The following is a 15,784-nucleotide window of genomic DNA, read 5'->3' on the forward strand; positions in this document are numbered from 1 at the left end:
TGCCAGAAGGTCCAAAACGCCCCACCACAAGCTCCTCTGCATCCATGGGAGTGGCCCTCATCTCCATGGCAAAGGGTGCACATTGATTTTGCTGGTCCCTTCATGGACTCGATGTTTTTAATTGCGGTGGATGCACATTCAAAATGGCCAGAGGTAATAAAAATGTCCTCAACCACCACGGAAAAAACTATCGCAGTTTTACGAACCATATTCGCCAGGAATGGGCTGCCTGAACAGATTTGCTCTGACAATGGACCACAGTTTGTGTCTGAAGAGTTCCGGAGGTTCTTAAAGAACAATGGTGTTAAGCATTACACATCTGCCCCATATCATCCAGCCACTAATGGATTGGCCGAGAGGTTTGTCCAAACATTCAAGAAGGCTATCAAGGCAATGTGTAATGAAGATATACCCCTACAACACAAGGTGGACAACTTCTTGTTTGCCTACCGGAATGCGACACATGCGGTTACCAACCAAACTCCAGCCATGATGTTCTTCAATCGAAGACTACGATGCCGCTTGGATTTGGTGAAGCCAAACGTCCGAAGAGATGTGGAGAACAGGCAGTTTCAGAATATGAATGAAAGGCCGACCAGGAGTTTTAAGATAGGTCAACCAGTTTTGGCCCGGGACTACCGCACTGAGAAATGGCAGCCAGGAACGATTTGTATACGACAAGGACCTCTCATGTATACCGTGGACATTGGGGAGAGCATTGTAAGACGCCATGCTGACCAGATTCTAGAGTCACTGGAAAACGTCAACTCCACACCACGATCTGATACACCTGGTAATGAAATCGACGTTCCAATTGCAGCTACCGCAGAACCGGTAATATTGGAAGCAGATGAACCAAACAACGACATTGATTCCGACTCAACATTGCCAGAAGAACCTGACACTCCAAAGAGGCGTTATCCAGACAGAATCAGGACGCCTCCTCAAAGACTGAACTTATAATTGCTTAAACTTAACCAATGTATCTAGCAACAGTAATTGTGATTGTAATTCGTTATCATTAGTTGTTAAATGAATGTTATGTACTGTTTATCTAAAAGGGGAGGAATTGTTGTGTATGTACCTTTAAGAGAATAACTGGTCTCAGACTGCAGTACCGGCAGTGACCACCCCTGTATAAAAGGCGCTAGAGAGCCTCTGTTGGTTAGTTTCGTTTATGCCTTTCACCAGTAAAGATCTATTTGTTTTCACTCCTGCTAGTCCGTGTCTCAATCATTCACGGACTTAACAGTGGGAAATTCAGCAGTGGCCAGTCGCTAATGCAGCATCTGATCTCGTACTCTTTTGAAAAAGTGTTAGACCCGAAACGTCGACTCTGTTTTCTCTCCACGGATGTTGCCTGGCCTGCTGAGTTTTTCCGGCATTTTCTGTTGTTGTTTCTGATCTCGTACTATTCCTTTGCAAGTTCATCGACTGAATCAGTCCACTTTATAAGGGACAGAAAGAGGCCGAGATGGTGGATATTCCTGGAATGGCAATTGTCTTCCCTGGCGTTGCTCCCTTCGATGTAATGGGGCATGTTTGAAATGGAGGGAAGCTCTGCCCCAAACAGACCCCACTGGAAACTTGCAATCAAAGCTGTCTTTCCCTTCTGGGTGTCGGCTGATTCCAGCCTCCTCTGCTGCACTCCCAGCAGACATATGCAAGCCTGGTCCCCATAAATATTTACCTCCTTGTCACTAAAATCGGGCCCTTTATAAAGGGGGCCAGTTGAGCTGATGAATTTGCAACGGGATACTGGGGCCATCAGCTGCTGCAGTAGTGGGTTGGCTAGTGCTGCATTTCCCATCACCTTCCTCCGGCAGGCATCCAAGATGTGCACTTGATGGCGATGGTGTGCGCCCAATATATGCTGATGACCCCAGATACCTTAGCAGAGTCAGGAGCGGAGATCACTGGTAGATTGTCCTACAGATTTTCAGGTCCTATGTATCAAAAGAGATTTTGTTGTTGAAGGAGGAACATAAGACAAATCAAGGATTCAGAAAGTCCATTCGACCCATCAAAGACCACCCTTCTTGTACACTAACCTTCCCATTAAAGCATTCATTTGTATTTGAAAAACCATTATGTTTTTGGTTCCACTACCTGGCAAGTTATCATTTATCAGCCCATAAAAACGTTCTTCCTAAATTCTGTCTTAAATTTACTTTTCTTTAATTTAAAACTTATGCCATTTGGTCCAACTCTCTTGGCTTACTTTAAAGTATTATTCAGGACTTACCTTGTCTATGTGTACCAATTATATTTTCTATATCTCAATGAGACCCAGCTTAACTGTTGCCTTTCAAAACTGAGGTTCTCTAAATCTTTCCTCATAGCCCATCTCGTTTACACTTGGGATCAGTCTTGTAGTTGTTTTCTGGACCCGCTCTAATACATGTATATTTTCATTATTAAAGAATCCAGCACCTTCTGTTGTAAAAATGATTGGAAACAAAGCTGATATTATTGTAATGAACCCTTTATATCTACAGGAAGACTTAAAGAAATGCAAATGGTGGTATAAAAGTGCATTGGAAGAAGCAAAGGTGGTGTCAGGACTTACTTCTGAAGAAAGACTCAAATTGTGCCAGCTGAGCAACCAAGGTACAATCCATATTGCTGCATGTTCATCAGTTATTAACATTAGGAATCTGATTTGGGGTAATTTAGGTTACAAAATATTGTACAGTGAAACCTTAATATCTCACAGTCCAAGGGGGACACTGATAAACAGTAATATACTGAGACTTCTGCTCTATATCTTGTCACACTCTATCTTAGCCTCTATATCACACCCTTTTCCAGCTGCTCACTTGGCTGAACCATAACAACTTACATTAATATAGCACCTTTAAAACCTTTAGAAATAGATGGAAATGGACACCATGCCAAGAACTGAGAGGTTAGAACCATAGACCAGTGAACCATTGATTTTTACAGCACAGAATGAGGTTGTTCAACCCATCATTTCCCTGCCAGCTCTTTGCTAAAATAATCTAAAAATAATTCCACTGCCCTGCTCTACTCCTTAGTTTGTATCTACTCCTGCTTCAAATGTTTATTCACTTTTCCCTTAAAAGGCAAAATGGTCTCTGCATCAGCTGTTCCCTGTGGCAAAGCATTCCACGTTCCAATTACTATCCAGCAGAATTTCATGGCTGAGCTTATTTACATATCCTTTGGAAGATTTACAGCACAAATTCCTTCTAAAGCGGCAGTAATGTGCTTGGGAATTAAAGTGGAGTTTTCAAAAAGCCAAGCCTGGCTGGAGATTGCAGCAGCAGAGTAGAGCAGCTGGTAAGTTGGAAAGTGGATTACTGAGGTCAGTTCAGGTAGCTGCACTGGATGGCTCTTGTGTGATTTTTGTCCCACTTTTCAAGAATGTTTTTCTGCTGGAAAATCTGGCTCAAGACAGTTGAAAAAGGAGAAGGGCATTGCAAAGAGGAACAAAACATTTTCAGGGGAAACACCCCCCCCCACCTCCTCCCCAACCTGCACCCTTGAGAAGATTGAACTGAGGAGAGAGAGAGAGAGACTACTGGGACTTCGTGGGAGGAAGCCATAAAAAATTATCTCATGCTATGTAGTGGGAGGTAACACAGGCACTGAGTGCTAACTCTTTCGCCATGCCAAAACTGCAAATCACTGCCTCAAGAAGTTGAATGACCTGACCAGGGTAGGCAAAGTAACACACTCCCTTTTCTTATGTGGGAACCAGTACTAGACACCAGTACACGGTTCATCCTCTAAAATTAAAGGCTGCACAACTAACCCTTCACACTGCACTCGGTAAGGGGGAAACTGACTCGGGGTCTTGTATTATTCGTTGCCATCTTTCCGAACAACACTTAATTGCATGCAAAACCTTAAAACATCATCCTCCTCCTCCAGTGTTCCTGAGCACCTGCCCCACTGGGGTCTAAGAAATTTGGAGCAGCATCTTGCTGCTCTGTGCAGGGTAGGTGGTCCATGTTGCCCGAAGATCACAATTTTTCTTTAAAAAAGATCAATTTTTCAGTATCCACTTTCCGAACAACAATCGATTATTCTAATAATAATTATTCATCTAGGTCCTGCTTCTGCCAAGACGCGAGTATGCCTGCATGTGTATTTTGTGTTGACCCAAAATTATGGGATTTCTGGCAGTTGGTACCATCCCGCCAGTCCAGCCTTTTGACATCAGCACCGAAGGGTGGGAAACAGATAGAAGTACCAGCTATCATTTCAGCAGAATTTTTCCTCTTAAAAACAAGGACAGCAACCCAGTAGAACCAAGACCCCCAACCCTCCTCAACCTACACTGTTGCACACCCTCCCCAGTCCATCACATTTTGGGCCGTCGGTCTCAACTGTGTTTATTTGTTAAAAAAAAACCCACATATTTTCTGAATAGCTCACAAAGGATGTGTAAACGGAACCTTGCAGAGCCTTGTAGGTTTTCGATAAGGTGCTGCATAAGAGATTAGCGTGTAAAGTTAAGGCACATGGGATTGGGGGCAAGGTACTGACTTGGATAAAGAACTGGTTGGCAGACAGGAAGCAAAGAGTTGGAATAAACGGGTCTTTTTCCGAGTGGCAGGCAGTAACTAGTGGGGTACCGCAGGGATCGGTCCTAGGATCCCAGCTATTCACAATATATGTAAATGATCTAGATGAGGGAACTAGATGTAATATCTCCAAGTTTGCAGACGACATACAGCTGAGTGGGCGTGTGTGCTGTGAGGAGGATGCCGAGAAACTCCAGTTTGATTTGGACAGGTTGGGTGATTGGGCAGAAGCATGGCAGATGCAGTATAATGTGGATAAATGTGAGGTTATCCACTTTGGTGGCAAAAACAGGAAGGCAGATTATTATCTGAGCGGCAATAGATTGGGAGAAGGGGAAATGCAATGAGACCTGGGTGTCCTTGTGCACCAGTCGCTGAAGGTAAGCAGGCGGTTAAGAAGGCAAATGGTATGTTAACATAAGAACATAAGAAATAGGAGCAGGAGTAGGCCAATCAGCCCCTCGAGCCTGCTCCGCCATTCAATAAGATCATGGCTGATCTGATCCTAACCGCCAATCCACTATCACATAACCATCTCCTGAATCTAACAGAATTAGACACACGAAATAGGAGCAGGATCAGGCTACACGGCCCCTGGGCCCGCTCCGCTACCCACAGGGCCATGACCGATCCGAACCTAGACTCATGTCCAAATTCCTGCCCGCTCCCCATAACCCTTAATTCCCTTTACTTCTAGGAAACTGTCTATTTCTGTTTTAAATTTATGTAATGATGTAGCTTCTACAGCTTTTTGGGGCAGCATATTCCATGGACCTACAACCCTCTGAGTGAAGTAGTTCCTCCTCCTCTCAGTTTTGAAAGAGCAGCCCCTTATTCTAAGACTATGCCCCCTAGTTCTAGTTTCACCCATCATCGGGAACATCCTCCCCGCATCCACCCGATCCAACCCCTTCACAATCTTATATGTTTCAATAAGATCGCCTCTCATTCTTCTGAACTCCAATGAGTAGAGTCCCAATCTACTCAACCTCTCCTCATATGTCCATCCCCTCATCCCCGGGATTAACCGAGTGAACCTTCTTTGTACTGACTCGAGAGCAAGTATGTCCTTTCTTAAGTATGGACACCAAAACTGTACGCAGTGTTCCAGGTGCGGTCTCACCAATACCTTGTACAACTGAAGCAATACCTCCCTATTTTTATATTCTATCCCCCTAGCAATGAAAGCCAACATTCCATTGGCCTTCTTAATCACTTGCTGCACCTGCATACCAACCTTTTGAGTTTCGTGCACCAGGACCCCCAGATCCCTTTGTACTTCAGTACTTTCCAGTTTCCTGCCATTAAGATAATAACTTGCTCTACGATTTTTCCTGCCAAAGTGCATAACCTCACACTTTCCAGTATTGTATTCCATCTGCCAAATCTCTGCCCACTTACTTAGCCTGTCTATGTCCCCTTGCAGGTTTTTTATGCCCTCCTCACTCACTACTTTCCCTCCCATCTTAGTATCATCTGCAAACTTTGATATGTTACACTCGGTCCCCTCCTCCAAATCGTTAATATAGATTGTAAAGAGTTGGGGACCCAGCACTGACCCCTGCAGAACGCCACTAGTTACTGATTGCCAGTCTGAGAATGAACCATTTATCCCAACTCTCTGCCTTCTGTTAGATAGCCAATCCTCTATCCATGCCAGAATATTACCCCCAATCCCGTGATTTTTTATCTTAAGCAATAATCTTCTGTGTGGCACCTTGTCAAATGCCTTTTGGAAGTCTAAATACACTACGTCCACTGGTTCCCCTTTATCCACCCTATATGTTACTTCCTCAAAGAACTCCAGCAAATTTGTCAAACATGACTTCCCCTTCATAAAACCATGCTGACTTTGTCCTATTAAATTATGATTATCCAAATGTCCTGTTACTGTCTCCTTAATAATGGACTCCAAAATTTTACCTACCACAGATGTTAGGCTAACCAGTCTATAGTTTCCAGCCTTCTGTCTACTGCCCTTTTTAAATAAGGGTGTTACATTAGCAGTTTTCCAGTCTGCCGGGACCTTTGCCGAGTCCAGGGAGTTTTGGAAAATTATTACCAATGCATCCACAATCCCTACCGCCACTTCCCTCAAGACCCTAGGATGTAAGCCATCAGGTCCAGGTGATTTATCCGCCTTGAGTCCCATTATTTTACCGAGTACCACTTCCTTAGTGATTTTGATCGTGTTTAGCTCCTCCCCCCCTTTAGCCCCCTGTTTGTCCAGTGTTGGGATATTCTTAGTGTCTTCTACTGTAAAGACTGATACAAAATATTCATTCAGTGTTTTTGCCATCTCCATATTTCCCACCATTAATTTCCCGGTCTCATCCTCCAAGGGACCAACGTTTACTTTAGCCACCCTTTTTCTTTTTATATAACTATAAAAACTCTTACTATCTGTTTTTATATTTTTTGCTAATGTACTTTCATAATCTATCTTCCCTTTCTTAATCAATCTTTTTGTTATTTTTTGCTGTCTTTTAAAGTTTTCCCAATCCTCTATCCACGCACTAGATTTGGCTACCTTATATGCCCTTGTTTTTAGTCGAATACTATCCTTAATTTCGTTACTTAGCCACGGATGGCTGTCTTTTCTTTTACACCCTTTCCTTCTCAGTGGAATATTTTTTTTTGGAAGTTGTAAAATAACTCCTTAAATGTACACCACTGATCATGTATCGTCTTACCCTTTAATCTATTTTCCCAATCCACTCGACTCAATTCCGCTCTCATACCTTCATAGTCTCCTTTATTCAAGCTTAGCACGCTTGTTGGCTTTCATAGCGAGAGGGTTCGAGTACAGGAACAAGGATGTCTTGCTGCAGTTGTACAGGGCCTTAGTGAGACCACACCTTGAGTATTGTGTGCAGTTTTGGTCGCCTTATCTGAGGAAGGATGTTCTTGCCATGGAGGGACTGCAGCAAAGATTCACCAGACTGATACCTGATGCCTTGTGCATTGAGTGGTGCTGAAGTTTTGCTAAGTGGGAGAAAAATCATTTAAGTGTATTTTGTGAATTTTAGTGTGTTAAGAAGTCAATTATTTGAAGTAAGTTTAATTTTTTAAGGTTTTTTTTAAACTCTTGGGCAGTTTAAACCGGAAGTAGAATTCGGGTATAAAAGGGGAGGGGCTAGTGCAGTGCAGGGAGTGCCTTGTGCATTGAGTGGTGCTGGAGTTTTGCTAAGTGGGAGAGTTCGGATAAGTGGGGGGTGAGTGTGTGTTTTTTGCTCTGTTTTGTTCCCCACTCCCAGGCTTGGACAACACTGCGGAGGCGGAGCAGCGAGACGAGTCAACCAAACAGGCCCCACAGACAGTATTCAAGGAGGAGGTTGGTGATCAGCTGGTTGGTTGGTTTTCTTCCTTCTCTTCTCTTTTATACCTTTAAGTTGGTAAGTCCTTTGAATAGTGGTGTGACATTATCATCCATATCCGGGCAGGGTCTTCATAACTAATAATAAGAAATTTAATTAATTATATAGAATGGAGCAGGTGATGTGTTACTGTTGCGAGATGTGGGAGCCGGTGGTCCCCATTGAGGCTCATGGTGATTACATCTGCGACAAGTGTTTGCTGCTAGAGGAACTCAAGTTCCATGTTATGGAGCTTGAGACCGAGCTTCAGACACTGCGACACATCAGGGAGGGTGAGAAGTTCCTGGACTCTATGTTTCAGGAGATGGTCACACCTATGAAGTTAATTACTGCAGATGTAGTCCGTGGTCAGGGACAGGACGGTGTGACTACGAGTGAGGAAGGTACAGGGATCCAGGATGTAGTGTTGAAGGAGACGCAGCCCTTGTTCTTGTCCAGCAGGATCGAGGTTCTTACTCCCTGTGAGGGCGGGAGCGGGGACTGCAGGGAGGATGAGCAACCTGGCCACAGCACCGTGGTACAGGGGGCCATTCAAGTGGAGGGAGTAAAAAGAAATGTTGTAGTGGTAGGGGATAGTATCATTAGGGGGATAGATAGGGTTCTCTGCAGTCAAGAGCGGGAGTCCCGAAGGCTGTGTTGCCTGCCCAGTGCGAGGGTTAAGGACATCTCTTCTGGGCTGGAAAGAAACTTGGAGTGGGAGGGGGAGGATCCAGTTGTCATGGTCCATGTTGGTACAAACGACATAGATAGGACAAGGAAGACGGTTCTGTTAAAGGAGTATGAGCAGCTAGGGGTCAAATTAAAAAACAGAACCTCAAGGGTAATAATCTCTGGGTTATTACCTGAGCCACGAGCGAATATGGCTAGGATAAATAAAATTAAAGAGTTAAATGCGTGGCTCAAAGACTGGTGTGGGAGAAATGGGTTTTGCTTCTTGGGACACTGGCACCAATACTGGGACAGGAGGGAGCTGTTCCGTTGGGACGGACTCCACTTGGCCAGTGCTGGGACTAGAGTCCTGGCGAATCATATAACTAGGGCTGTAGAGAGGGCTTTAAACTAATTAATGGGGGGGGGAGGTTTCTAGAGAGCAAATAATAGAAATGACAACAGAGAAGGTCATAGACTTAGGTAGCAGTGGGGGAATTAATAAACAGAATGTGTCAGGAGGGGACAGAAGGTATGGAGCAAAAAGTAAAGTACTAAAAAGGGAAAAAACAGGAACTAAGTGTTACAAAACATATTTGAAAGTTCTTTATCTGAATGCACGTAGCATTCGTAACAAAATGAATGAGTTAACGGCACAAATAACGACATATGGGTATGATCTTGTGGCCATTGCAGAAACATGGCTGCAGGGTGACCATGACTGGGAATTAAACATACCAGGTTATTTAACAATCAGGAAGGACAGGCAGGAAGGGAGAGGAGGTGGGGTGGCTATGTTAATAAAGGAAGGAATCACTATAATACAGAGAAATGATATTGGGTCAAAGGAGCAGGATAGTGAAACAGTTTGGGTGGAGATAAGGAATAATAAGGGGAAAAAAACACGAGTGGGTGTAGTATATAGGCCTCCGAACAGTTGCAACTCTGTTGGACGGAGTATTAATCAGGAAATAATTGAGGCTTGTAATAAGGGAACAGCTATAATTATGGGGGATTTTAATTATCATATTAACTGGACAAATCAAATTGGGCAGAGCAGCCTTGAGGATGAGTTCATTGAGTGTATTAGGGATGGGTTTCTTGAGCAGTATGTAACTGAACCGACCAGGGGGCAAGCAACCTTAGATTTGGTGCTGTGTAATGAGACAGGATTAATTAAAAATGTCCTAGTAAAGGATCCCCTTGGAATGAGTGACCATAACATGGTTGAGTTCCATCTTCAATTAGAGGGTGAGAAGGTTGGATCTCAAACAAGCATGCTGAGCTTGAATAAAGGAGACTATGAAGGTATGAGAGCGGAATTGATTAGAGTGGACTGGGAAAATAGATTAAAGGGTAAGACGGTACATGATCAGTGGTGTACATTTAAGGAGTTATTTTACAACTTCCAAAAAAAATATATTCCACAGAGGAAAAAAGGGTGTAAAAGAAAAGATAGCCATCCGTGGCTAAGTAAAGTAATTAAGGATAGTATCCGACTAAAAACAAGGGCATATAAGGTAACAAATCTAGTGGGAGGATGGAAGATTGGGAAGTCTTTAAAAGACAGCAAAAAATAACTAAAAGATTGATTAAGAAAGGGAAGATAGATTATGAAAGTAAATTAGCAAAAAATATAAAAACAGACAGTAAAAGTTTCTATAGTTATATAAAAAGAAAAAGGGTGGCTAAAGTAAATGTTGGTCCCTTAGAGGATGAGACCGGGAAATTAATGGTGGGAAACATGGAGATGGCAAAAACACTGAACAATTATTTTGTATCAGTCTTTACAGTAGAGGACACTAAGAATATCCCAACACTGGACAAACAGGGGGCTCTAGGGGGGGAGGAACTAAATACGATTAAAATCACTAAGGAAGTGGTACTTGGTAAAATAATGGGACTCAAGGCGGATAAATCCCCTGGACCTGATGGCTTGCATCCTAGGGTCTTGAGGGAAGTAGCGGTAGGGATTGTGGATGCAGTGGTAATAATTTTCCAAAACTCACTGGACTCAGCAAAGGTCCCGGCAGATTGGAAAACTGCTAATGTAACACCCTTATTTAAAAAGGGTAGTAGGCAGAAGGCTGGAAACTATAGACCTGTTAGCCTATCATCTGTGGTTGGTAAAATGTTAGAGTCCATTATTAAGGAGACAGTAACAGGACATTTGGATAAACATAATTTAATAGGACAAACTCAGCATGGTTTCATGAAGGGGAAGTCATGTTTGACAAATTTGCTGGAGTTTTTTGAGGAAGTAACATACAGGGTGGATAAAGGGGAACCAGTGGATGTAGTGTATTTAGACTTCCAAAAGGCATTTGACAAGGTGCCACACAAAAGATTATTGCTCAAGATAAAAAAATCACGGGATTGGGGGTAATATTCTGGCGTGGGTGGAGGATTGGCTCTCTAACAGAAAGCAGAGAGTTGGGATAAATGGTTCGTTCTCAGATTGGCAACCAGTAACTAGTGGTGTTCCGCAGGGGTCAGTGCTGGGTCCCCAACTCTTTACAATCTATATTAACAATTTGGAGGAGGGGAGTGAGTGTAACATATCAAAGTTTGCAGATGATACAAAGATGGGACAGGAGGACAAAGTGAGTGAGGAGGACATAAAAAACCTGCAAAGGGACATAGACAGGCTAAGTAAGTGGGCAGAGATTTGGCAGATGGAATACAATACTGGAAAGTGTGAGGTTATGCACTTTGGCAGGAAAAATCATAGAGCAAGTTATTATCTTAATGGCAAGAAACTGGAAAGTACTGTAGTACAAAGGGATCTGGGGGTCCTGGTGCACGAAACTCAAAAAGTTAGTATGCAGGTGCAGCAAGTGGTCAAGAAGGCCAATGGAATGTTGGCTTTTATTGCTAGGGGGATGGAATATAAAAACAGGGAGGTATTGCTGCAGTTGTACAAGGTATTGGTGAGACCGCACCTGGAATACTGCATACAGTTTTGGTGTCCATACTTAAGAAAAGACATACTTGCTCTCGAGTCAGTACAAAGAAGGTTCACTCGGTTAATCCCAGGGATGAGGGGGTGGTCATATGAGGAGAGGTTGAGTAGATTGGGACTCTACTCATTGGAGTTCAGAAGAATGAGAGGCGATCTTATTGAAACATATAAGATTGTGAAGGGGCTTGATCGGGTGGATGCGGTGAGGATGTTCCCAATGATGGGTGAAACTAGAACTAGGGGGCATAATCTTAAAAATGGGGCTGCTCTTTCAAAACTGAGATGAGGAGAAACTTCTTCACTCAGAGGGTGGTAGGTTTGTGGAATTTGCTGCCCCAGAAAGCTGTGGAAGCTACATCATTAAATAAATTTAAAACAGAAATAGATAGTTTCCTAGAAGTAAAGGGAATTAAGGGTTACAGGGAGCGGGCAGGAAATTGGACATGAGTCTAGGTTCGGAATGGTCATGGCCCTGTGGGTAGTGGAGTGGGCCCAGGGGCCGTGTCGCCTGTTTCTGCTCCGACTGTGTTCTAATTCTGTGTTAGATTTCAGGAGATGGTTTTATTCCTGTTCCTGGCTGGGGTGGAGATCGCCTTTACAGAAGGCAAGTACTGTAGAAAATATAGGGACAGCGTGATCTCCTGGAAGAATTTCGATCGCCTAGATGGGTCGGAGAGGAATTTCCCAGATTTTTTTCTCCCAAATTGGCCATTGGGTCTTTATTTGGTTTTTCGCCTCTCCCGGGAGATCACATGGGTTCGGGTGGATGCACAGTGATAGAAGATTTGAGGTTAGGATCAGATCAGCCATGATCTTATTGAATGGTGGAGCAGGCTCGAGGGGCCGATTGGCCTACTCCTGCTCCTATTTCTTATGTTCTTATGGCAGGAATGACGTATGAGGAGAGATTGGGTCGATTGGGCTTATACTCGCTGGAGTTTAGAAGAATGAGAGGGGATCTCATTGAAACTTATAAAATTCTAACAGGACTAGACAGACTAGATGCAGGAAGGATGTTCCCAATGGCCGGGGAGTCCAGAACCAGGGGTCACAGTCTAAGGATAAGGGGTAAACCATTTAGGACAGAGATGAGGAGGAATTTCTTCACCCAGAGAGTGGTGAACCTGTGGAATTCTCTACCACAGAAGGCAGTGGAGGCCAATTCATTAAATATATTCAAGAAGGAGTTAGATATTTTTCTTAAGGCTAAAGGGATCAAGGGATATGGGGAGAAGGCAGGGACACGGTACTGAATTTGGATGATCGGCCATGATCTCATTGAATGGCGGAACAGGCTTGAGGGGCCGAATGGCCTACTCCTGCTCCTATCTTCTATGTTTCTATGTCTATGTTTCAAACCCAGTTCACCAATTCCACTGAACATAGGTGTTTGTTTGCACACCAAATGTACCTATAGAAAAACTTTTAACATAAGATATATATATACACTGTTGCATACCCTCCCAATCCCATGAATTTTGGGCCAACAGTCTCTACTGCATATATATATATAAATAATGTTTAAAATAAATTAATCAGTTGACTTTTAACACCAGTAAGCAGGCTAAGTACTTACAGATCCTAGAACTTCTAGTACTTCCTTTAAACAATAGTTCTTCTTTATTATGTGACTCTGAACATGCACTATTGCCAAGCCTTTTCTTCAGTGAATTGCAATAAAAGTTGCAGACATGTGTATGTATTATAAACAATAACATAGGGTGCGATCTTGCCAGCCTTGGGGAGGCGGGTATGGAGTCGGGACTGCCGGGAAAATGGCAGAATTTGGGGGCGGGTGCCCAACCCACCTCCAACCTGCCTCAGTACTATCTTGCCGGGTCCCGTCTCCTTGGAGGCGGGAAGGGGATTAATGCCACTTATCTGCCTGTTAACAGGTAGTTAACAGGCAGATAAGCGGATTATCCCCATTTTATCCACAAGTGCTGGCTTCCCGAAGGCTCCGAACCCCGCCAGGATCACCGAGGCGAGTAGTGGGTCTGCGGGGGTGGAGGGGTCCAAAAGTGTGCTATGGAGGTGAGTGATGGGTGCAAGTGTGGAGAGGTGAGTATCTGAGTTAAGTGGAAAGTGTTAGAAAAAGTGTACTTACCTTTTGTTTCTTCCTGCAGGCTTCAATCGTTGGGTATGCGGAGAGTCTCTCACCTCTGCAGCAGAGGTGACAGATGGCCGTTGCATTCTCCAATGCAGCAACCATCTAATTTCTGCAAAAGAAAGAGGTTGAATTCAAGAACTCATCAAACTACAGAGAATATCAGTGTTTGACAGCTTCACAGAGCTGTCAAATGATGACAATTCATCTGTCAAAAATTTTTGACAGATGAAACGTCATACGTTGATGTTCTCTGTAACCGGCTTTCCCTTAATTGACAGCTAAGCCTGCTGGGCGGGCTTAACAAGGTCAATCAAGGGAAAATAGCGTGGGTTGGCCATAAATCAATGGAGGCGGAACATCGACCCGCCAAGCAGCAGTCCTGCCTCCAATGTGTCCCGATTGGCAAAATCACCCCCATGTACTAAGAAGTGATTAATGCAATGACATCACTCTAGCATTACCGTGTTTTTCAAAGTCTACAATGAAAAGTTGAATAGATTAATCTCAGTAAGAGATTTGGGTCTGTTTTTGTGTCAACATGAATGCCAACAGTCAGTCTGCCCTTTTGCTTTGAAACTAATGACATTTATGCTGAGGTATTAATGAATGTGATGTAAGTGCTTCAAATTTATTGAGATACAAGTAGCAATTAGCTATGGGGATAATTCTGTTGTCAATATATATTACCTGTATGTAGAGAATAAACAATGGTGTGGCAATGTAAAGTGCAAAAATGAAGTTCCAAGTGGATTATATAATCACCTACATTCCAGAAAGTTCACAGCATCCTGGGCCTAGAAATTCGTCTTGGGTGGTGGTGCAAAATGGGTGATATCGGATCGGCCGCCCATTATACACAGCGCCTTATGTAGAGCTCCATTGACTGCAATGGAACTGAACATCTTAGAGAATAGCGATAGGATTGTGGGAAGTCAACACAGATTTGTGGGGGGGAAATCATGTTTGACAAATCTGTTAGAGTTTTTTGATGTTGTAACTAGCAGATTATATAAGGGGGAACCAGTGGATGTGGTGTATTTGGATTTTCAGAAGGCATTCGATAAGGTGCCACACAAGAGGTTATTAAACATAATTAGGGCTCATGGAATTGGAAGTAATATACTAGCATGGATTGAGGATTGGTTAATGGACAGAAAACAGAGTAGGAATAAACAAGTCATTTTCGGGTTGGCAGGCTGTAACTAGTGGGGTACCGCAAGGATCAGTGCTTGGGCCTCAGCTATTCACAATCTACATCAATGATTTGGATGAAGGGACTAAATGTAATATATCCAAATTTGCTGATGATACAAAGCTGGGTGGGAATGTAAGTTGTGAGGAGGATGCAAGGAGGCTTCAAGGGGATATAGACAGGCTAAGTGAGTGGGCAAGAACATGGCAAATGGAATATAATGTGGAGAAATGTGAAGTTATCCACTTTGGTAGGAAAAATGGGAAAAAATGGTGAGAGATTGGGAAATGTTGGTGTTCAGAGAGACCTGGATGTCCTTGTACATGAATCACTGAAAGTTAACATGCAGGTACAGCAAGCAATTAGGAAAGCAAATGGTATGTTGGCCTTTATTACAAGAGGATTTGAGTATAAGAGTAAAGACATCTTACTGCAACTATATAGGGCCCTGGTGAGACCACACCTAGAGTATTTTGTACAGTTTTTGTCTGATTACCTAAGGAAGGATATACTTGCCATAGAGGGAGTGCAACAAAGGTTCACCAGACTGGTTCCTGGGATGGGGGGATTATCCTATGAGTACAGATTGAATAGACTAGGCCTATATGCTCTAGAGTTTAGAAGAATGAGAGGTGATCTCATTGAAACATACAAAATTCTTACAGGACTTGACAGGGTAGATGCAGGGAGGATGTTTCCCCTGGCTGGGGAGTCTAGAACCAGGGGTCACAGTCTCAGAATAATGGGTCGGCCATTTAGGACTAAGATGAGGAGAAATTTCTTCACTGAGAGGGTGGTGAATCTTTGGAATTCTCTACCCCAGAGGGCTGTGGCGGCTCAGTCATTGAGTATATTCAAGATAGAGATTGATAGATTTTTGAATATTAAGGGAATCAAGGGATATGGGAATAGTGCAGGAAAGTGGAGATGAGGTAGAAGATC

General features: G+C 43.3%; 1 protein-coding gene across 1 annotated transcript in view; it reads left to right on the top strand.

Moving 5' to 3' along the window:
• Window positions 1–1,335: 1,335 nt before the first annotated feature.
• Window positions 1,336–15,784, top strand: part of LOC147117522 (zinc finger CW-type PWWP domain protein 2-like) — a 139,642-nt gene continuing 125,193 nt past the window's right edge. Inside the window, exon 1 of the mRNA XM_085988575.1 lies at window positions 1,336–2,610. Within this exon, the coding sequence (XP_085844701.1) occupies window positions 2,448–2,610 (163 nt within the window). The 5' untranslated portion in view covers window positions 1,336–2,447. The remainder of the gene's footprint in view (window positions 2,611–15,784) is intronic.

This window comes from Somniosus microcephalus, chromosome 5 (genome assembly GCF_052327205.1).
Source record: "Somniosus microcephalus isolate GS21.2 chromosome 5, FLI_Smic_1.0, whole genome shotgun sequence".
In the NCBI taxonomy this organism is placed as follows: Eukaryota; Metazoa; Chordata; class Chondrichthyes; order Squaliformes; family Somniosidae; genus Somniosus; species Somniosus microcephalus.